This window comes from Eubalaena glacialis, chromosome 1 (genome assembly GCF_028564815.1).
Source record: "Eubalaena glacialis isolate mEubGla1 chromosome 1, mEubGla1.1.hap2.+ XY, whole genome shotgun sequence".
NCBI classification, from domain to species: Eukaryota; Metazoa; Chordata; class Mammalia; order Artiodactyla; family Balaenidae; genus Eubalaena; species Eubalaena glacialis.
The window spans coordinates 109,771,884-109,795,472 of record NC_083716.1 but is presented as its reverse complement, the minus strand read 5'-3'; the positions used below and the strand labels follow the sequence as shown (position 1 = coordinate 109,795,472).

The 23,589-nt window shown below is 39.9% G+C and overlaps 1 protein-coding gene across 5 annotated transcripts in view; it reads right to left on the bottom strand.

Annotated features, from left to right (window-relative positions):
• The window catches only part of OCA2 (OCA2 melanosomal transmembrane protein), a 299,171-nt gene that overhangs the window by 260,564 nt on the left and 15,018 nt on the right, over positions 1–23,589 (bottom strand). For 3 of the 5 annotated variants that reach the window (XM_061199031.1, XM_061199036.1, XM_061199033.1), the window contains exon 2: positions 16,503–16,796. In XM_061199031.1, the coding sequence (XP_061055014.1) occupies positions 16,503–16,750 (248 nt within the window). In that variant the 5' untranslated portion in view covers positions 16,751–16,796. The remainder of the gene's footprint in view (positions 1–16,502; positions 16,797–23,589) is intronic. The other 2 variants (XM_061199032.1, XM_061199035.1) reach the window with 1 other exon arrangement.

Below are 23,589 nucleotides of genomic sequence, written 5' to 3'. Positions count from 1 at the left end.
CTTCCACCCTTGTCTAGGGCGTTTATATATATAATCTGCTTTCTTTCAACATTGTTTGTATAGCATGTCTTCTTCCTTCAGATCTCACATCCCTTCCACATCATCCAGGAGAAATTAAGAAGTCCCTGCTTTGTGTACTCCCTGAGGATCCTCGTGCCCATGTTGCCTGCAATGCATTTTAACTGCTTCTTTGAATACTCCCTTAGCCAGTGCAGAGGGGATGGCGTGTTGGTCAGGATATATCACCCAGAAAAGAAAAATCCAAGATACCAGTCAGATTTTTACCACAATTGTCTAGTTCAGAACACTGGACCACCAGAGAGCTCCATGTCCCACATAATATCAGTCTGCGAGAGCTCTCCCAGAGATCTCCATCTCAATGCTAAGACCCAGCTCCACTCAACGACCAGCAAGATCCAGTGCTGGAAACCCCACGAAAAACAACTAGCAAGACAGGAACACAACCCCACCCATTTGGAGAGAGGCTGCCTAAAATCATACTAAGTTCACAGACACCCCCCAAAAAACACCACCAGACGCGATTCTGCCCACCAGAAAGAAAAGATCCAGCTTCATCCACCAGAAAACAGGCACCAGTCCCCTCCACCAGGAAGCCTACACAACCAACTGAACCAACCTTACCCATTGGGGGCAGACACCAAAAACAATGGGAACTACGAACCTGCAGCCTGCAAAAAGAAGACCACAAACAAAGTAAGTTAAGCAAATGAGAAGACAGAGAAATACACAGCAGATGAAGAAGCAAGGTAAAAAACCCACCAGACCAAACAAATGAAGAGGAAATAGGCAGGCTACCTAAAAAAGAATTCAGAGTACTGATAGTAAAGATGATCCAAAATCTTGAACATAGAATGGAGAAAATACAGGAAACGTTTAACAAGGACCTAGAAGCAAACAAACAATGATGAACAACACAATAAATGAAATTAAAAATTCTCTAGAAGGAATCAATAGCAGGATAACTGAGGCAGAAGAACAGACAAGTGACCTGGAAGATAAAAGAGTGGAAATAACTAGCGCAGAGCAGAAAAAAGAAAAAAGAATCAAAAGAATTGAGGACAATCTCAGAGACCTCTGGGACAACATTAAACACACCAATATCTGAATATAGGGGTCCCAGAAAAAGAAGAGAAAAAGAAAGGGACTGAGAAAATATTGGAAGAGATTATAGTTGAAAACTTCCCTGATATGAGAAAGGAAATAGTCAATCAAGTCCAGGAAGCGCAGAGTTCCATACAGGATAAATCCAAGAAGAAACATGTCAAGGCACATATTAATCAAACTATCAAAAATTAAATACAAAGAAAAAATATTAAAAGCAGCAAGAGAAAAGCAACAAATAACACAGGGAATCCCCAAGAGTTTAACAGCTGATCTTTCAGCAGAAATTCTGCAAGCCAGAAGGGAGTGGAAGGATCTATTTAAAGTGATGAAAGGGAAAAACCCACAACCAAGATTACTCTACCCAGCAAAGATCTCATTCAGATTCAATGGAGAAATTAAAACCTTTACACACAAGCAAAACCTAAGAGAATTCAGCACCACAAAACCAGCTTTACAACAAATGCTAAGGAACTTCTCTAGACAGGAAACACAAGAGAAGGAAAAGACCTACAATAACAAACCCAAAACAATTAAGACAGTGGTAAAAGGAACATGCATATCGATAATTACCTTAAATGTAAATGGATTAAATGCTCCAACCAAAAGACACAGACTGGCTGAATGGATACAAAAACAAGACCCATATATATGCTATCTACAAGAGACCCACTTCAGACCTAGGGACACATACAGACTGAAAGTGAGAGGAGGGAAAAAGATATTACATGCAAATGGAAATCAAAAGAAAGCTGGAGCAGCAATTCTTATTTCAGACAAAATAGACTTTAAAATAAAGACTATTACAACAACAAAGAAGAACACTACATAATGACAAAGGGATCAATCCAAAAAGAAGATATAACAATTGTAAATATTGATGCACCCAAGATAAGAGCACCTCAACACATAAGGCAAATGCTAACAGCCATAAAAGGGAAATCAACAGTAACACAATCATCGTAGGGGACTTTAAAACCCCACTTTCACCAATGGACAGGTCATCCAAAATGAAAATAAATAAGGACACACAAGCTTTAAATGATACATTAAACAAGATGGTCTTAATTGATATTTATAGGACACTCCATCCAAAAACAACAGAATAGACTTTCTTCTCAAGTGCTTACAGAACATTCTCCAGGATAGATCATATCTTGGGTCACAAATCAAGCCTTGGTAAATTTAAGAAAATTGAAATCATATCAAGTATCTTTTCTGACCACAACGCTATAAGATTAGATATCAATTACAGGGAAAAATACTAAAAAAATACAAACACATGGAGGCTAAACAATACGCTACTATATAACAAAGAGATCACTGAAGAAAAGGAGAAATCAAAAAATATCTAGAAAGAAATGAAATGAAAACACGATGACCCAAAACCTATGTGGATGCAGCAAAAGCAGTTCTAAGAGGGAAGTTTATAGCAATAAAATCCTACCTCAAGAAACAAGAAACATCTCAAATAAACAACGTAAGCTTACACCTAAAGCAATTAGAGAAAGAAGAACAAAAGAACCCCAAAGTTAGCAGAAGAAAAGAAATCATAAATATCAGATCAGAAATAAATGAAAAATAAATGAAGGAAACAGTAGCAAAGATCAATAAAAGTAAAAGCTGGTTCTTTGAGAAGGTAAATAAAATTGATAAACCATTAGCCAGACTCATCAAGAAAAACAGGGAGAAGACTCAAATCAACAGAATTAAAAATGAAAAGGGAAAAGTAACAATTGACAGTGCAGAAATACAAAGGATCATGAGAGATTACTACAAGCAACTCTATGCCAATAAAATGGACAACCTGGAAGAACTAGACAAATTCTTACAAAAGCACAACCTTTCGAGACTGAAACAGGAAGAAATAGAAAATATAAACAGACCAATCACAAGCACTGAAATTGAAACTGTGGTTAAAAATCTTGCACCAAACAAAAACCCAGGACCAGATGGCTTCACAGGCGAATTCTATCAAACATTTAGAGAAAAGCTAACACCTATCCTTCTCAAACTCTTCCAAAATATAGCACAGGGAGGAACACTCCCAAACTCCTTCTACAAGGCCACCATCACCCTGATATAAAAACCACACAAAGATGTTACAAAAAAAGGATTCTTCAATATACGCAAATCAATCATTGTGATGCACCATATAACAAATTGAAGGATAAAAACCATATGATCATCTCAGTAGATGCATAAAAAGCTTTCAACAAAATTCAAAACCCATTTATGATAAAAGCTCTTCAGAAAGTAGGCATAGAGGGAACTTACCTCAACATAATAAAGGCCATATATGACAAATGCACAGCCAACATCATTCTCAATGATGAAAAACTGAAACCACTTCCGCTAAAATCAGGAACAAGACAAGGATGTCCGCTCTCATCACTATTATTCAACATGGTTTTGGAAGTTTTAGCCACAGCAATCAGAGAAGAAAAAGAAATAAAAGGAGTCCAAATCGGAAAAGAAGTAGTAAAGCCGTCACTGTTTGCAGATGACATGATACTATACATAGAGAATCCTAAAGATGCCACCAGAAAACTACTAGAGCTAATCAATGAATTTGGTAAAGTGGCAAGATACAAAATTAATGCACAGAAGTCTCTTGCATTCCTATACACTAATGATGAAAAATCTGAAAGAGAAATTAAGGAAACATTCCCATTTACCATTGCAACAGAAAGAATAAAATACCTAGGAATAAACCTACGTAAGGAGACAAAAGACCTGTATGAAGAAAATTATAAGACACTGATGAAAGAAATTAAAGAAGATACAAAGAGATGGAGAAATATACCATGTTCTTGGATTGGAAGTATCAACATTGTGAAAATACTATATTGCCCAAAGCAATCTACAGATTCAATGCAATCCCTATTAAACTGCCAATGGCATTTTCACAGAACTAGAAAAAAATTTTTCACAATTTGTATGGAAACACAAAAGACCCCGAATAGCCAAAGCAATCTTCAGAAAGAAAAACGGAGGTGGAGGAAGCAGGCTCTCTGACTTCAGACTATACTACAAAGCTACAGTAATCAAGACAGTATGGTACTGGCACAAAAACAGAAATATACATAAATGGAACAGGATAGAAAACCCACAGATGAACCCACGCACATATGGTCAACTTATCTTTGACAAAGGAGGCAAAAATATACAATGGAGAGAAGAGAGCCTCTTCAATAAGTGGTGCTGGGAAAACTGGACAGCTACATGTAAAAGAATGAAATTAGAACACTCCATAACACCATACACAAAAATAAACTCAAAATGGATTAAAGACCTAAATGTAAGGCCAAACACTACAAAACTCTTAGAGGAAAACATAGGCAGAACACTCTATGACATAAATCACAGCAAGATCCTTTTGAACCCACCTCCTAAAGAAAGGGAAATAAAAACAAAAATAAACAAATGGGACCTAATGAAACTTAAAATCTTTTGCACAGCAAAGGAACCATAAACAAGATGAAAAGACAACCCTCAGAATGGGAGAAAATATTTGCAAATGAAGCAACTGGCAAAGGATTAATCTCCAAAATATACAAGCAGCTCATGCAGCTCATTATCAAAAAAAAAAAAAACCAACCCAATCCAAAAATGGGCTGAAGACCTAAACAGACATTTCTCCAAAGAAGATATACAGATTGCCAACAAACACATGAAAGGATGCTCAACATCACTAATAATTAGAGCAATGCAAACAAAAACCACAATGAGGTATTACTTCACACTGGTCAGAATGGACATCATCAAAAATTCTACAAATAATAAATGCTGGAGAGGGTGTGGAGAAAAGGGAACCCTCTTGCGCTGTTGGTGGGGATGTAAATTGATACAGCCACTATGGAGAACAGTATGGAGGTTCCTTATAAAACTAAAAATAGAACTACCATATGACCCAGCAATCCCACTACTGGGCATATACCCTGGGAATACCATAATTCAAAAAGTGTCATGTACCACAATGTTCATTGCAGCTCTATTTACAGTAGCCAGGACATGGAAGCAACCTAAGTGTCCATCGACAGATGAATGGATAGAGAAGATGTGGCACATATATACAATGGAATATTACTCAGCCATAAAAAGAAACGAAATGGAGTTATTTGTAGTGAGGTGGAGGGACCTAGAGTCTGTCTTACAGATTGAAGTAAGTCAGAAAGAGAAAAACAAATACCGTATGCTAACACATATATATGGAATCTAAAAAAAAAAGAATGGTTCTTTAGAACCTAGGGGCAGGACAGGAATAAAGATGCAGACGTAGAGAATGGACGTGAGGACACGGGGAGCGGGAAGTGTAAGCTGTGATGAACTGAGAGAGTGACATGGGCATATATACACTACCAAATGTAAAATAGATAGCTAGTGGGAAGCAGCTGCAGAGCACAGGGAGATCAGCTCAGTGCTTTGTGACCACCTAGAGGGGTGGGATAGGGAGGGTGGGAGGGAGGGAGATGCAGGAGGTAGGGGATATGAGGATATATGTATACATATAGCTGATTCACTTTGTTATACATCCGCACCTAACACAACAATGTAAAGCAATTATACCTCAATAAAGATGTTAAAAAAAAAACACTCATCAAAGTGGGTATAAAGGTAACGCATCTCAACATAATAAAGGCCACTTACGACAAACCCACATTCAGCCTAATGCTCAATGGTGAAAAGCCAAATGCCTTCCTGCTAAATTCAGGAAAAAGACAAAGATGCTTCTATTTAACATAGTATTGGAAGTCCTAGCCACAGCAATCAGAAAAGAAAAAGAAATAAAAGGTATCCAAATTAGAAGGAGACAGGTAAAACTGTCACTATTTGCAGATGACATGATATTTTATTTAGAGAACTCTAAAGTTTACACCCCAAAACTATTAGACCTAATAAAGGAATTCATCAAGGTTGCAGGATACAAGATTAATATACAGAAATTTATTGCATTTTTAAACACTAATAATGAAATATCAGGAAGAGAAAGTTAAAAAAAAACCTTGTTAAAAATCTCATCTAAAAAGAAACCTAGGAATAAACTTAACTAAGGGAGGTGAAAGACCTATATAATGAAAACTATAAAAATTGATGAAGGAAATTGAAATTGGTTCAAAGAAATTGAAAGATATTCTGTGCTCTTGGATTGGAAAAATTAATATTATTAAAATGGCCATACTACTGAAAGCAACCTACAGACTTAATACAATCCCTATCAAAATACCCATGATATTTTTCACAGAATTAGAACAAATAATTCTAAAATTTTTATGGAACCACAAAAGACCCCAAGTTGCCAAAGCAATCTTGAGAAAAAAGAACAAAATTGGAGGTATAACCCTACCAGACTTCAAACTATACTACAAAACTACAGTAATCAAAACGGTGTGATATTGGCACAAAAACAGACACATAGATCAATGGAACAGACTAGAAGCCCCAGAGATAAACCTACTCACCTACAGTCAATTTATGACAAAGGAGGCAAGAATATACAATGGAGAAAAGACAGTCTCTTCAACAAGTGATGCTGGGAAAACTGGACAGCCACATGTGAAACAATGAAATTAGAGCACTCCCTCACACCATATATAAAAACGAACTTAAAATGGTTTAAAGACCTAAATGTAAGACATGACACCATAAAACTCCTAGAAGAGAACATAGGCAAAACATTTTCAGACATAAATCGTAGTAATATTTTGTTAAATCAGTCTCCCAAGACAAAAATAAATTAATTAATAAAAACAAAAATAAATAGGACCTAATCAAACTTAAAAGCTTTTATACAACAAAATGAAAAGACAACCTACAGAATGGGAGAAAATATTTACAAATGATGGAACTAACAAGGGATTAATATCCAAAATACACAAACAGCTCATATAACTCAATATTAAAAAAACCAAACAATCCAATCAAAAAATTGGCAGAAGACTTAAATAGACATTTTTCCAAAGAAGACATACAGATAGCTAACACGCACATGAAAAGAAACTCAATATCACTAACTATTAGAGAAATGCAAATCAAAACCACAATGAGAGGGCTTCCCTGGTGGCACAGTGGTTGAGAATCTGCCTGCCAATGCAGGGGACACGGGTTCGAGCCCTGGTCTGGGAAGATCCCACATGCTGTGGAGCGACTAGGCCCGTGAGCAACAATTGCTGAGCCTGTGCGTCTGGAGCCTGTGCTCCACAACAAGAGAGGCCGCGATAGTGAGAGGCCCACGCACCGCAATGAAGAGTGGCCCCCACTTGCCGCAACTAGAGAAAAGCCCTCGCACAGAAACGAAGACCCAACACAGCCATAAATAAAAAATTAAAAATTTAAAAAAAAAATTTAAAAACCACAATGAGGGGCTTCCCTGGTGGCGCAGTGGTTGAGAATCTGCCTGCCAATGCAGGGGATACAGGTTCGAGCCCTGGTCTGGGAGGATCCCACATGCCGCGGAGCAACTAGGCCCGTGAGCCACAACTACTGAGCTTGCGCGTCTGGAGCCTGTGCTCTGCAACGAGAGAGGCCGTGATAGTGAGAGGCCCGTGCACCGCGATGAAGAGTGGCCCCCGCTTGCCGCAGCTAGAGAAAGCCCTCGCACAGAAACGAAGGCCCAACACAGCCCAAAAAATTAATTAATTAATTAATTAATTAATTAATTTTTTAAAAAAAAAAGAAAGGAGCAGAATGAACAGAACACTTATAAAAAAAAAAAAAAAGAAGCATCTAGGCTTGCCAAAGTCAACAGAGCTTTTAAAAAAAAAAAAAAAACCAAAATGAGATATCACCTCACACCTGCCAGAATGGCTGTCATCAAAAAGTCTACAAATAACAAATGTTGGCGAGGATGTGGAGAAAAGGGAACCCTTGTACACTGTTGGTGGGAATATAAAATGGTGCAGCTACAAACTACTCCTGTATAGCACAGGGAATTATACCCATTATTTGTAATAACCTATAATGGAATATAATCTGTAAAGATATTGAATCTTTAAGTTGTACTCCTGAAACTAACACAATACTGTAAAACAACTATATTTCAATGAAATACATATATATAAAATAATAGCTTTGGACAATATGTAACAACACTGATGGTATTTATAATATACAATTACATAAAAGAAATATAAAATGACATTTACTATGAGCACAAAAATGTAAAAATACATATTACATATGGGAGAAGGCCAGAAGGGAATACAGGTAAATGCCAGTAGATAGTAATAATTGTTGTAAAATCATTTTTCCCCTTCAATTTCCAAATTTTTAACAATTTATTTACTTTGGCTTGGTAATAGTAAAAACAGTAATCAATTCATGACAGATAAACTGGTCATGTCAGACAATTCAGTCTGACAATATACTATATTTAATCCATATCAGATCTTATGTGCTATTTTATAATAAAAGGAGCATTCATTCAAAGTTTTCTGGGATTTGAGATTCAAAACCATGCTATATTTAGATAAGGGAATGAGAAAGGGAGTGAAGAAATGGGGGAGGCTGTGTGAAACATTGTTTACTTTTTCTATGAAGAAAACTAGCATATTAGAAAAATTCATTCATCTTTAACTTGGCAGTTTTGTTTGTTCTATGTCATTTAAAATGTATAAACAATTTATTCCTCTCACTTGGAGGCCTCAAGTAGCAAAGGGGTGGAATTCCTCAGTGAGGACAGGGGGAAAGCAGCATCAAGAAGTATCCTGCAGAGTTCCAGGGCTGCAGCTACAAGAGGAGGCTCAGAATCCCAAACATAAGGGTCAGGGTGCCACCAGAATGAAGTCTGCTTTCTCTATTTTTTGTTGTTTATTCTCTCTGTTATAGGATTATTGTTAAAAGAGAGCAAAATCAGAGCTGGGGAGGATGGCATAGTAGGAAAACTCTGAGCTCACCTCCTCCCACAGAAACACCAAAATTATAACAATTTACAGAGCAACTATCAGTAAGAAAGAATTGAAGGCAGAAAAGGTCTTCTACAACTAAAGATATGAAAAAGCAACCACAAGATGGATAGGAGGGGTGGAGATGCAGTATCCCCTGAGTGGGCAACCACAAATGGAGGATAATTACAATTGCAGTGGTTCCCCACAAAAGAACAGAGGTCTGAGCCCCACATCTGGCCCCCCAGCTGCACCAGGAAGATGAGCCCCCAGAAGGCCAGTGGGGCTTACCTTCAGGAGAGTCAGAGAGCTGTGGAAAATAGAGTCTCCACTCTTAAATGCACAAAATCTCACATGCTCCAGGATCCAGGGCAGAAGCAGTAATTTGAAAGGAGCCTGTGTCAGACAGACCTGCAGATCTTGGGGAGCCTCCTGGAGAGGAAGGAGGTAACTGGAGCTCACCCTGGGGACACAGATGTGGGTGGAAGAGCTTTTGGGGAGCTCACTCTACCGTGAGGACATTGGTGGTGGCAAGCATCACTTTGGAATCCTCCTTCCAGCTTATAAGCACCAGGACCCAGTCTCACCCACCAGCCTACTGATACCAGTACTGGGACACCTCAGGCCAAGCAACCAGCTGGGTGGGGACACATCCTCACCTACCAGCAGGCCCACTGCCTTAGGACCTTCCAGCCACCCAAGGACACAGCCCCACCCACAGAGGGCACAGAACATGGACCCACCCATCAGTATACCAGCACTAGCCCCAAGACCACTGTGGACTGTTGGGACCCAGCCCCACTCACCAGCAGGCCAACACCAGCTCCAGGACACCCAGGCCTTAGAGCCAGAGACATTGGTAAGCAGCTCCACCAAAAAAGTGAGAGCCAGCACTTACACCACACCAGGATTTGGACCCACCTACCAAAGAGCAGACACCAGCTCCAGAACCCCCTGGGATCTGTAGCCAGAGACCCCAGGATCCAGCTTGGCCAACCAGCAGACTGACACCAACTCTGGGACCCCCAGGGTCCTGAAGCCAGAGACCCCAGCACCCTGGTATACCCACCAGCAGTCTGGCACCAGCCCTGGGACACGCCCCCCCGCCCTAAGCCCCACCCACCAGCAGGATGACACCAGCTCCAGGAGCCCCCCAGGCCCAGCCCAGCCCACCAATAGGCTGACACTAGATCCAGGACCCTTGACCTTTTTTTTTTTTTAAGAGAAGTAAGCCTCTATTTTCTTGTTTCACAAATAAAGCTGGCTGAGTTGGTTGCTTTTTGGTGATTAGTCAAAGAGACCAACTCCCATATCTTCATCTGGCTCCTCTGACCCTCCATTTGCTTCAACTTTGGCTGTGGCTGTGGCAGCAGTAGGAGCAACAGTGGTTGCACCACTAGCCCTGCAACCATTTGGGCTCCGCAGCCAGCCACCTTGTGACACAGCCCCACCCATCAGCTGCCAGAATCCTTTGCAAAAGGCAGGGCCTGGCAACCAGCCGGACCAGGGGCCAACCACCCCACCAGACCACCCACAGTAGTCAGCCCATCACAACAGAAGGACCCACAGAGCCCACATAGGGGGCACCCCTAGAGTAGTTAGCTCTGGTGACCAGAGGGGAGTGCCCTGCTGAGACATATAGAACATTTCCTCCATAAGGCCACTTCTCCAAGATACAAAAATGTAACCATTCTACCTAATGCATAGAAATAAAAATAGAGAATTAGGTAAAATGAGGTGACAGAGGAACATGTTCCAAATGATGGAATAAAATAAAACACCAGAAGAACAAAGCAAAGTGGAGATAAACAATCTACCTGATAGAGTTTCCATGGAAATGACCATAAAGATGTTCAACAAATTCAGAAGAATGGATAAACACAGTGAGAAGTTTACCAAAAACTTAGAAAATAAAACCAAACAAACCTGAAGGATACAATAACTTAAATAAAAAATACACCAGAAGGAGTTTTGCAGCAGATTAGATGAGACAGAGGAACAGATCAGTGAACTGGAAAAGTAATGAGAATCATGCAAGCTGAACAGAAAAAAGAAAAAAGAAAATTTTTTTAATGGAACAGTTTAAGAGACTTCTGGGACAACATCAAGCATACTAACAAACATTCACATTATAGGGGTCCCAGAAGAAGAAGGAAAGAGAAAGGGGCAGAGAACTTATTTGAAGACATAACTGCTGAAAACATTTCTAACCTGGGAAAGGAAACAGACATCCAGGTCCAGGAAGCACAGAAAGTTCCAAGTAGGATCAACCCAAAGAGATCTACACCAAGATACATTATAATTAAAATTACAAAAATTAAAGATAAGGAGAGAGTAATAAAAACAGCAAGGGAAAAAAACTAGTAATGTACGAGGAAACTCCCATAAGGCTATCAGTTGATTTTTCAGCAGAAACTCTGCAGTCCAGAAGGGAGTGACTTGATATATTCAAAGTGATGAAAGGGAAAAACCTACAACCAAGTATACTCTACCTGGAAAGGCTTTCATTCATATTTGATGGATAGATCAAAAGATTTACAGACAAGCAAAATCTAAAAGAGTTTAGTACCAGCAAACCACCTTTAAGGGACTTCTCTAAGCAAAAAAGAAAAGGCCACAACTAGAAATATAAAAATTACCAAAGGAAAAATCTTATTGGCAAAGGCAAGTATACAGTTAAGGTAGTAGATCAACCACTTATAAAGATAGTAGGAGTTTACAAAAGCAGTAAAATCATCTATGTCTGCAGTAAGTAGTTAAGGTGTACACAAAACAAAAGGATGTAAAATCTGATGTCAAAAACAGTAAATGTTGAGAGGGAGTAAAAATGCAGGGTTGTTAAAAAGCATTCAAACTTAAGAGATCAGTAACTTAAAATAAGCATGTTTATATATATATAGATTGATAAACCTTTAGCCAAACTCATCAAAAAAAAAAAAAAAGAGAGAGGGCACAAATCAATAAAATCAGAAATGAAAAAGAAGAAGTTACAGAAATACAAAAGATCATAAGGGATTACTACAAACAATGAAATGGGCAACCTGGAAGAAATGGACAAAGTCCTATAAATGTACAACATCTAAAGACTGAATCAGGAAGAAATAAAAAATATGAACAGATAAGTTATCAGTAATGAAACTGAATTAGCAATTTTAAAAAACTCCCAACAAAAAATGGTCCATGACCAGATGGCTTCATGGGTCAATTCCACCAAACATTTAAAGAAGCATTAACATCTATCCTTCTCAAACTATTCTTAAAAACTACAGAGGAAGGAACACTTCTGAACTCTTTCTACAAGGTCAGCATCACCCTAATACCAAAACTAGACAAAGATAGCTTCTTTTTTTAAACAAAGAAAATTACAAGCCAATATCACTGATGAACATAGATGCAAAAATCCTCAACAGAATATTACAAACCAAATTCAACAAGACATTAAAAGGATCATACATGATGATCAAATAAGTTTTATCCCAAGGGTGCAAGGATGGCCCATTATCCACAAATCAAAGTGATATATTACATTAACAAATTGTAGAATAAAAATTATATTATCACCTTGATAGATGCAGAAAAAGCTTTTGACAAAGTTCAACATCTATTCATGATAAAAAAACTCTGAAAAAAGTGAGTATAGAGGGAACATACATCAACATAATAAAGGCCACATATGACAAGCCCACCATTAACATCATACTCAATGGTGAAAAGCTGAGAGCATTTCCTCTAAGATCAGGAACAAGATAAGGATGTCTACTCTAGCCTCTTTTATTCAGCAAAATATTGGAAGTCATAGCTACAGCAATCAGACAAGAAAAAGAAATAAAAGAAATCCAAATTGGAAAGGAAGAAGGAAAACTGTCACTGCAGATGACATGATACAATACATAGAAAATCCTAAATACACCACCAAAAAACTACTCGAACTCATCAATGAATTTGGTAAAGTTGCAGGATATAAAATTAATATATAGAAATCTGTTCATTTCTTTATACTAACAACAAACTGTCAGAAAGAGAAAGCAAGAAAACAATCCCATTTACAATTGCATCAAAAAGAATAAAATATCTAGGAATAACTCTAAACAAGAAGGTAAAACTATAAGATGTTGATGAAAGATATTCAAGGTGACAAAAACAAATGGAAAGGTATATTGTGCTCAGGGATTGGAAGAATTAATATTGTTAAAAAGACCATACTACCCAAAGCAATCTACAGATTCAGTGCAATCCCTATCAAAATACCAATAGTATTTTTCATAGAACTTGAACAAATAATTCTAAAATTTGTATAGAAACATAAAAGACCCCAAATAGCCAAAACAATCTTTAAAAAGAGCAAAACTGTAGGTATCACACTCCCTGATTTCAAACTATACTACAAATCTACAGCAATCAAAACAGCATGGTGCTGGCACACACAAAAAAGATACGTAGCTCAGTGAAACAGAAGAGATAGCCCAGAATGAACCCACACTTACATGGGCAATTAATCTATGACAAAAGAGTCAAGAATATACAACGGGGAAAAGATAGGCTCTTCAATAAATAGTATTGGGAAAACTGGACAGCTACCTGCAAAAGAATCAAACTAGACTACTTTCTCACAACATATACAAAAACAAATTCAAAATGAATTAAAGGCTAAATGTAAGACACAAAATCATAAAACTTCTAGAAGAAAACACGAAATCATAAAACTTCTAGAAGAAAACATAGGCAGTATGCTCTTTGACATCCGTCTTACCAATATTTTGGGGAATATGTCTCCTCAGAGAAGGGAAACAAAAGCAAAAAAAAAATGTACACATCAAACTAAAAACCTTTTGCACAGTGAAGGAATCTATCAGCAAAACAAAAAGTCCACCTACTTAATGGGAGAAGATATTTGCAAATGGTATATCAAAATAAGGGGTTAATATCCAAAATATATAAAGAACTCATACAGCTCAACATCAAAAAAACCCAAAAAACAAAAAACAACCAATTAAAAACATGGGCAGAGTACCTGAATAGACAATTTTACAAATAAGACATATAGATGGTCAATAGACACATGAAAAAATGCTCAGCATCACTCATCATCAGGGAAATGCAAATCAAAACCACAATGAGATATCACCTCAGACCTGTCAGAATGGCTATCATCAAAAAGTCTATAAATAACAAATCTTGGCAAGGATGTAGAGAAAAGGGAACCCTCATACACTGTTGGTGGGAATGTAAAATGATGCAGACACTATGGAAAACAGTATGGAGGCTCCTTTAAAAACTAAAAATAGAACTACTATATGATAATGCAATTCCACTCTTGGGAATATATATGGAAAAAAATGAAAACACTAATTTGAAAAGATATATGCACTCCTATGTTCATTGCAGCATTAGTTACAATAGTCAAGATATGGAAGCAACCTAAGTGCCCAAAAATAGGTGACTGAAAAAAGAAGATGTGGGGTATATATATATATATATATATATATATATATATATACACACACACACACATACATACAATGGAATATTACTCAGCCATAAAAAAGAATGAAGTACTGCCAACTGCAGCAACATGGATGGACCTAGAGGGTATTATGCTAAGTGAAATAAGTCAGACAGAGAAAGACAAATACTGTACGATTTCACTTTTATGTGGAGTCTAAAAAACAAAACAAATGAACAAATATAACTAAACAGAAAAAGAGTCACAGATAGAACAAACTGGTAGTTGCCAGAAGGAGGCGTGTGGAGAGAAGAGAGAAACAGATGAGAGAGAGATTAAGAGGTACAACTTCCACTTACAAAATAAATGAGTCACAGTATTAAATGTACAGCATGGGGAATACAGTCAATAACTAAGTAATATCTTTGTATGGTGACAGATCGTAACTAGACTTGTGGTGATCATTTTGAAATATATAGAAATATTGAATCACTATGTTGTGGATGAGGAACTAACGTGGTATAGTAGGTCAACTATATTTCAAAAAATAAACAAACTCAGAAAAGATCAGATTTGTGGTTACCAGAGTCAGGGGCTTGGGGAGGGGGAATTGGATGAAGATAGTCAAAAGGTATGAACTTCCAGTTACAAGATAAATAAGTGCTAGGGATGTAATATACAACACAATGACTATAGTTAACACTGCTGCATATTGTATATGAAAGTTGTTGAGAGCAAATCCTAAGAGCTCTCATCACAAGAAAAACAATTTTTTTCTATTTCTTTAATGTTGTATCTATATGAGATGACAGATGTTCACTAAACTTATTGTGGTAATCATTTCATGATGTATGTAAGTCAAATTATCATGCTGTACACCTTTAACCTGTACCGTGTTATGTGTCAATTATATCTCAATAAAACTGTAAGTAAAAAAGGAAGATAAAATCATGACTGCCATATAGATGTGACATGAACACATATCAAATATTTTATTTAACTCATTAATTACAGGGAACCAATAAGAAAAAGAAACCACACATATATGGGCAATTAGAAATGTTGAACTGAATTGAAAAATCAGTGTAAAACTGGACAATTCATTCCATCAGACACACTTCAAATTTATTTCTTGGGATGAGAATCATTTGCATTGTCATCAGTTTTCAGATCAGTTGTAAACAATGAGAAGATATAGATAACCTAGGAGGGCTCCATACATAGTTTTCTATAGAAAACACCAGTCATCTTTTTGGTCCATTTTAGCCTTTCACAATTTTTCTCTCCTCCTCTCCTCTACCTTTGTGGCAGGCAGCCTCTGACATGTCCCCAGTGATCCACTCCAGGTGTTTACACCCTTGTGTGATCCCACCCCCTTCAGTATGGGCCCACACAGCAAAAGTGATGGGGAGTTACTTCTGTGATTAGGTTACAAAGAACTGTCTCTCATGCTTGCCCTGATGGAGCAGGCCTCCTGGCAAGGGACTGAGAACCTCAGTCCATCTGCCCGGGGGGAACTGAGCCCAGCCAACAATCACACAGACGAGTTTGGAAGCAGACCCTGCCCACTTGAACCATGGTCAGCCCCAGCGGACCACTTGTTCTCAGCCTGTAAAAGACCCTGAGCAGAGGATCCAGCTAAGCCATGCCCAGATTCCTGACTCACAAAACTGTGAGAAAATAAACATGTGTTGTTTTAAGATGCTGAATTTTGGAGTTTGTTGCATGGCACTAGATAACTTCACACTCTTCCTTCCTGCTTTCTGTGTACCTATACCCTGATTTTAATAGCTCTAAGAAAATACTTACTAACCAGTTTGTACACAGGTGATGTAACTGATCTGATTTCTATTTTTATTATCTTTTGGATTTACATTAGCCGCATTTTAGGAGTAGCATTCATTCAAAACAGGCCAGGAAAGTGATCTAATGCTGGAAAGATTCTTGCAGAATATCTGGACATTTTTCCCACAAAAAATGTGAGAGAACTATGCTCAAGGAAATCCAGTATTTGTGAATTCCACATTCACAAGATAAAATTGTTTTAAACTCACCTCCACTCTGCAAGGAATGAGCCAAAATCCTGGTCCACAGGAGCCCAGCAGCTCTGCCCAGCTGTCCCACTGGGGTAGGGGTTCAGGGAGTCTGCCTTGCTGTCTCCCTGCTGTGGCCTATGGTTGCTGGTGTTGAGTCCCACCAGCCCCGGCCCTCCCAGGCCAGCACTCATGGGAGCAGATGTCTGATGTATCTCCATCTCCAGCACACCAGAGGTCAGCCTGCCATCTTTGTTCTCTAGGTGCATGTTTCTGTTGTCACTCTTCTCACTAGAGTCAGCCAGAAAGAAACCACTGTTGATAAAAAGCAAACTGTGAATATCATTTTTATCTTGGGGAATTCATACTACTGAATGGTACAGTAGAAACACTTCTTATAACAAGGCCCTTTCCGTGTTTCAGCATCTAATATCATATGGAAAAAAGTGTATGTTCATCTCCAAGAATGAATATTTTAGCACATTTCATACTAGCAGTGACCTAACTATTCAACAACAGAGCATTAGTTAGGTAAATTGTGATATGTGCATAGTAGGAAATACTATGCAAACATAAACATCCTCTAGAGATACTGATATTGGGAAATGTTTAAAATATGGTAAACACCATTGATACACTGGGATATATCTCTTGAAATAAATATGTACGTAGAATACACATAGAACAGAAAACCAAAAAGACACAGCCTCTAAAGTATGGCTACCTTTGTGTGGTGGAGGTACAGATGATTCAGGCTTTCTTCTTTGTCTTTGTCTAGGCTACAGCTTTAACGATTTTTGCATCTAGAAAATTAATACTCTTGCAATGAGAAAATAATAATACCTATTACAAAAATGAGAAAAATCACTATACTTGCAAGGTTATGGTGTCCTGCTTTTAGGATTATGTTTTAACCCATTACCATTTTATTTGTTTACAATTGGGTGAAGTGAGTACAATTCATGGGTCCACCACTCCTTGTCACCCAATTCACAGAGGCTCGCAATGCCCCATGATCACAAATTCTGGAGGACCCAGGATGTGTGGGAGTCCAAGCAGGTACAAGGTCAGTGTGTTATGTCTACAACTGAGTAAGTGGGGGCGGGGGGTGCTCACAGCCCAAAAGCCCACACTTTCTGATGGAACAAGAATTTACTTTAAATACAGAAAGGCAACAGCTTTTGAAGAAACCCGAATGACCAAGGAAGTCCTATTATTTTCTTATTGCTACGATTTCCCTACTTTAATCCACCACTTACATTGAAAAGATGACTTACTCATCAGTAAGCAGATGGCAGAGAGTGTTGATAGAATGTACTTGTATCAAAAGACAAAACAAAAATATTAGAGTTAGTTTCATGCAATGTTTCCATTACCCGGTAAGAATAAACTCCATATGCACATTTGAACTACACATTGAAAACACAACTTGTGTGACTTCCGTGATTCCACCTACAAGTTAAATGCTCTCATATTTGTATTTTAAACTGATGTTGCACAATATAAAGATGAACAATAAAATTTATGCTAATAATTTAAATTTTTAATTTCTCTTTACTTAGAATAGCAATTTAAAACACCATGACAAGTGAAGAGACTGTGGAAGAAAAGAAAATCTTTTATATTGCAAGACTGTTAACAGCACTTTTTCCTGCTTTTTGAACAAGGGGCCCCACATTTTCATCACGCACTGGGTCCCACTCTCTCCCTTTAACAGAGTTATCTTCTTAGCTCTCCACTGCCATCTTCTCCCCTCCTTAATGTACTCCAGCTGCCATTGGAATACACCACCCAACCTTTACTACACTGACTACTGTCTTCCTGGCCATGTCCCACCTTCATTCTTCAAAGATTTGGGCCCCAGCTTATGGTCTCTCTCTCTCTCTCCCCATCCCTCCCACCCACTACTACACTTGCTATTATTTTTTGGCTTCACCATCTACACCCTGGGCTCTAAGTTTTGTGAGTGCCTCTCCAGCACTTGCCTGCTCCCATGTCAGCCAACATGTCCTCACTCCCCTTTCCCAGTTGAGATTCTGTGGTAAAGCAAACACACTCCTTTTACTTGCCTCCTCTTACATTATGTCAAGTTCACCTGATATATGAGTTTTCTATTACTGCATAATAAATTACCACAAAATAAGTAGCTTAAAATAATACACATTTATAATCTCAGAGTTTCGGTGGCTCAGGGGTCACTGGGGCAGGCTTAGGTGGGTCTTCTGATTAGGCTCTCAAGTGTCATTGGGCTGGGAATCAGCTTCCAAGATCACTCAGTGCTGGCAGAATTCACTTCCTAGTGACTGCAGGACTGAGGACCCAGCTGCTTGCTGGCTGTCGGCTGGAGGCCACCCTCACTTCCTACAGGCTTCCTGCAGCTCTTTGCCATGTGGACCCCAACATGTCTGTTCACTTCATCAAGGAACAGCAAGAGTCTCCAGAGCGAGTCAACTAACAAGGAAGAATTTCATGTAATGTAGCCGTCAAAGAGTAACATCCCATCCATCACCCTTGCCATATTCTATTGGTTGGAAGCCAGTTAAAGGTTCCACTCTCACTCAAGGGCAGGGGATCATCACACAAGAGTGTGAACACCAGACAGTGGGGATCATAGGGGCCACCCTGGAGTCTATCTGCCACGTGGCAAGACCCCAAACCTGACTTGCCCACTCTGAGCCACCACTTAAGTGGCTGAATGTGGCCACGGAGAACCCTGGGTGCTGCTGCTGGTCTCACCTGGCCTCCACATGCAGGGTTCTCAGTTGGCCCCAGCACTGCCCAGCAATCCTACTGCATCTCCTAAGTCAATTTTCACTCCTGCTCTCCTCCACCTCCCTCCTTAAATCCCTATATACCTTCCCTCCTTTCTAGTCTCAGCTACTGACTTTGCCTCTTCCTTCCTTCACTGAAGGAATCAGCCAAGGTCCAAGAAGGAAATGGAAGCTGCTCTGAGTACATAACCACAGAAGCTGGTTACATGGGAGGTAGACATGCTGAGAAGCTAACCAGAGGCCGAAGTACCCAGGCTTCCAAGGACACGCTTGCCTGCAGCCCTACTGGGTACAATGGAGCCCACCCACTCTGACCTGTTCAGACTGCTTCGTTACATTTTTTCCTCCTTCTCTCCTAAATCATTCAGGCTAGCATGCAAACATACTATCAACACTAAAAAATTACATCTCAGGACTTGTGCTCCCCGGAACATAGAGTAGAATTACTATTCCCGCTTCTTCCTGCTAAGTACAATGAAAAACCTGACATTTTATATAAAACAACCGTAAGAAGACTCTGAAAGGTGGACAGAAGGCGGCAAACAAGTTAGGGACCCAAGAAATGACACAGCAGTGAGGCTGTGTCCTTGGATTTTTATCATGTCTCATATATCCCAGACAGGGTGCTGAAGATGTCAGCAACCTGGAAACACCAACAGATATAGTCCAAAAAAGCCTCAAGAAAAGCCTGCCCTCTCTAGCCAAAGGAATATGAATGTGGCAGCCTAGTAGGATAGAAAACTTTTAGACACTACTCTACTGCAGCCAAACACTGTAGACCCACATTTACCCAGACAGCAAAGGCCAAGTGGTGAGCCTAAACTCCCAGCCTCACCAGGCTGTAATAAGGGGCCCGGTCCTCCATTCCCACTGGGGTGGTCAGAGAAGGAAAATAGGGAGCTGGGACATTCATCTCTGCTGGGTGCTAGGGGGTCCAACCTCCTCCTTATGCACACCCCCAACCATGTAGGTGGTGACCAAGCGTGGGGAACCTGAACTTCAGCCCCACCTTGCAGTAAGAGAAACACCTCCTTGATGAGGTGTCAGAGCAGGCCAAGTAGACAGAACTTTCACCACTGCAGTAGTGAGGCCACGTCACAACTGTGTCCCTGGAGGCCACATGAGGAGCAGTAATGAGGTGACCTTATCCCTCCCATCCAGGAAGGTATCAGCAGAGGCCCAGTAGGGAGCCAGATCTCCCACACCACCACCCAGAAATAACAAGGAATCCTTCCCTACCATGATATCAACTGAGGCCAAGTGGGGAACTTGGATTTCTAATCTCACCTGGCAGCAATGAGGCAGTACTAGGCCCTTCTGCTGGAGTGGTGTCAGAGGAAACCAGCTAAACAGAAAGTTTATTTAAACTATTTAGGTATTAGAGCCTCATAATACTTGAAATGTGCAAGTTTCAATCAAAATCCCCTGTTACAGTGATAACCAAGGAAATATCAACTTGAAAGAAAATAGATGACAACACTAAGGCGACAGGGATGTTGGAATTATCTGACAAAGAGTTTTAAGACACCCAAAATGAAAATGGTTCAACAGGCAATAACAGAGACACTTGGAACAAATGAAAAACTAGAAAGTCTCAGCAAAGAAGAGCCAAATGGAACTGAAAAACACAATAGCAAAACTAAAAATTCAATAGATGGCTCAACAGCAAAATGGAGGAAACAGAAAAGAACTAATGAACTGGGAGTTAGAACAATAGAAGTTACCTAATAAAAACAAAAGTGGAAAAAAATTAACAGACCCTCAGAGACGTGTGGGACTATAACAAAAGATATAATCTTCATGTAATGAGAATCCCAGAAGGAGAAGAGAAATACTATGTAGCTGAAAAAGTCTTTGAAGAAATAATGGCTGAAAACTCCCCAAATTGGACAAAACACATATATCTACACATCGAAGAAGCTTAGTAAAACCCAAAGAAGATAAACCCAAAGAAACCTACACCAAGATATACTGTAGTCAAACTTTTGAAAACTAAAGACAAAGAAAAAGTCTTGAAACCATCAAGAGAAAAATGAAGATGTACTTACAGGGGGAAAAAATTCAAATAACAGAAACCATGGAGGCTAGAAGTGGCACCATATTTTTCAAGTAATGAAAGGAAGAACTGTCAACCCCGAATCCTTTATCTAGTGCAAATATCCTTCAGGAATGTAGGGGAAATCAGGACCTTAGATGAAAGAAAACTGAGAGAATTTGTTGCCAGCAGACCTATCCTAAAAGAATGGCCAAAGAAAGTTCGCTAAACAAAAAAAGAAAGATTAAGAGAAGAAATTTTGGAACATCAGGAAGGTGAAAATAATAATGGAAATGGAAAAATAAGAGCAAATACAATACATTTTTTCTGTCTTTTGGAATTTTGTACATTATGTTTGATTTTTAAAGCAAATATTGTAACACTCTCTGATACAGTTATCAATGTATGTAGAGGAAATATTTAAGACAATTTGTCACAAATTGGTGAGATAAAGAATGGAGAGGGACATGGGACCGTCAAGATGATGGAGGAGTAAGACGCGGAGATCACCTTCCTCTCCACAAATACATCAGAAATACATCTGCATGTGGAACAACTCCTACAGAACACCTACTGAACGCTGGCAGAAGACCTCAGACTTCCCAAAAGGCAAGAAAATCCCCACGTACCTGGGTAAGGCAAAAGAAAAAAGAAAAAACAGACAAAAGAATAGGGATGGAACCTGCACCTCTGGGAGGGAGCTGTGAAGGAGGAAAAGTTTCCACACACTAGGAGGCCCCTTCACTGGCGGAGATGGGGGTGGGAGGGGGGAAGCTTCGGAGCCACGGAGGAGAGCACGGCAACAGGGGTGTGGAGGGCAAAGCAGAGATATTCCCGCACAGAGGATCGGTGCCGACCAGCACTCACCAGCCCGAGAGGCTTGTCTGCTCACCCGCCGGGGCAGGTGGGGCTGGGAGCTGAGGCTCTGGCTTCAGAGGTCGGATCCCAGGGAGAGGACTGGGGTTGGCTGCGTGAACACAGCCTGAAGGGGGCTAGTGCGCCACGGCTAGACAGGTGGGATTCCGGGAAAAAGTCTGGAGCTGCCAAAGAGGCAAGAGACCATTATTTTGGGGTGAGTGAGGAGAGGGGATTCAGAGCATCGCCTAAACAAGCTCCAGAGATGGGCACGAGCTGCAGCTATCAGCGCGGACACCAGAGACGGGCATGAAATGCTAAGGCTGCTGCTGCAGCCACCAAGAAGCCTGTGTACAAGCCCAGCTCACTATCCACACCTCCCCTCCCGGGAGCCTGTGCAGCCGCCACTGCCAGGGTCCCATGATCAAGTGACAAGTTCCCCAGGAGAATATACAGTGCGCCTCAGGCTGTTGCAACGTCACGCCAGCCTCTGCCACCACAGGCTTGCCCTGCATTCCAATTATAAATACTGTACCCTTCCCCCCACCAGCATGAGTGAGCCAGAGCCCCCTAATCAGCCACTACTTTAACCCCATCCTTTCTGGGTGGGAACAGAACCCTGAGGGCAACCTACACGCAGAGGTGGGGCCAAAACCAAAGCTGAACCCCAGGAGCTGTGCAAACAAAGAAGAAAAAGGGAAATTTCTCCAAGCAGCCTCAGGAGCAGCAGATTAAATCCCCACAATCAACTTGAGGTGCCCTGCATCTGTGGAGTACCTGAAGAAACAATGAATCAACCCAAAATTGATGCAATGGACATTGGAAGCAACTGTAGACTTGGGGTTTGCTCTCTGCAACTGACTTGTTACTGATTTTTATGTTTATCTTAGTATAGATTTTAGCACTTGTTATCATTGGTGGATTTGTTTATTGGTTTGGTTGCTCTCTTCTTTTTTTGTTACTTTTTTTAAAATTATTTTTTTATTTTTTCATTTTGATTTATTTTTTCTTTTTTTTTTTCCCTTTTCTTCTGAGCTGTGTGGCTTACAGGATCTTGCTGCTCCAGCATGGTGTCAGGCCTGAGCCTCTGAGGTGGGAGAGCCAAGTTCAGGACATTGGACCACCAGAGACCTCCCGGCACCACATAATATCAATTGGTGAGAGCTCTCCCAGAGATCTCCGTCTCAATGCTAAGACCCAGCTCCACCCAATGGCCAGCAAGCCACGGTGATGGACGCCCCATGGCAAACAACTAGCAAGACAGGAACATGACCACACCCATTAGCAGAGAGGCTGCCTAAAATCATACTAATTTCACAGACAGCCCAAAAAACACCACCTGACACGGTCCTGGCCACCAGAAAGACAAGATCCAGCCTCATCCACCAGAACACAGGCACCAGTTCCCTCCACCAGGAAGCCTACACAACCCACTGAACCAACCTTA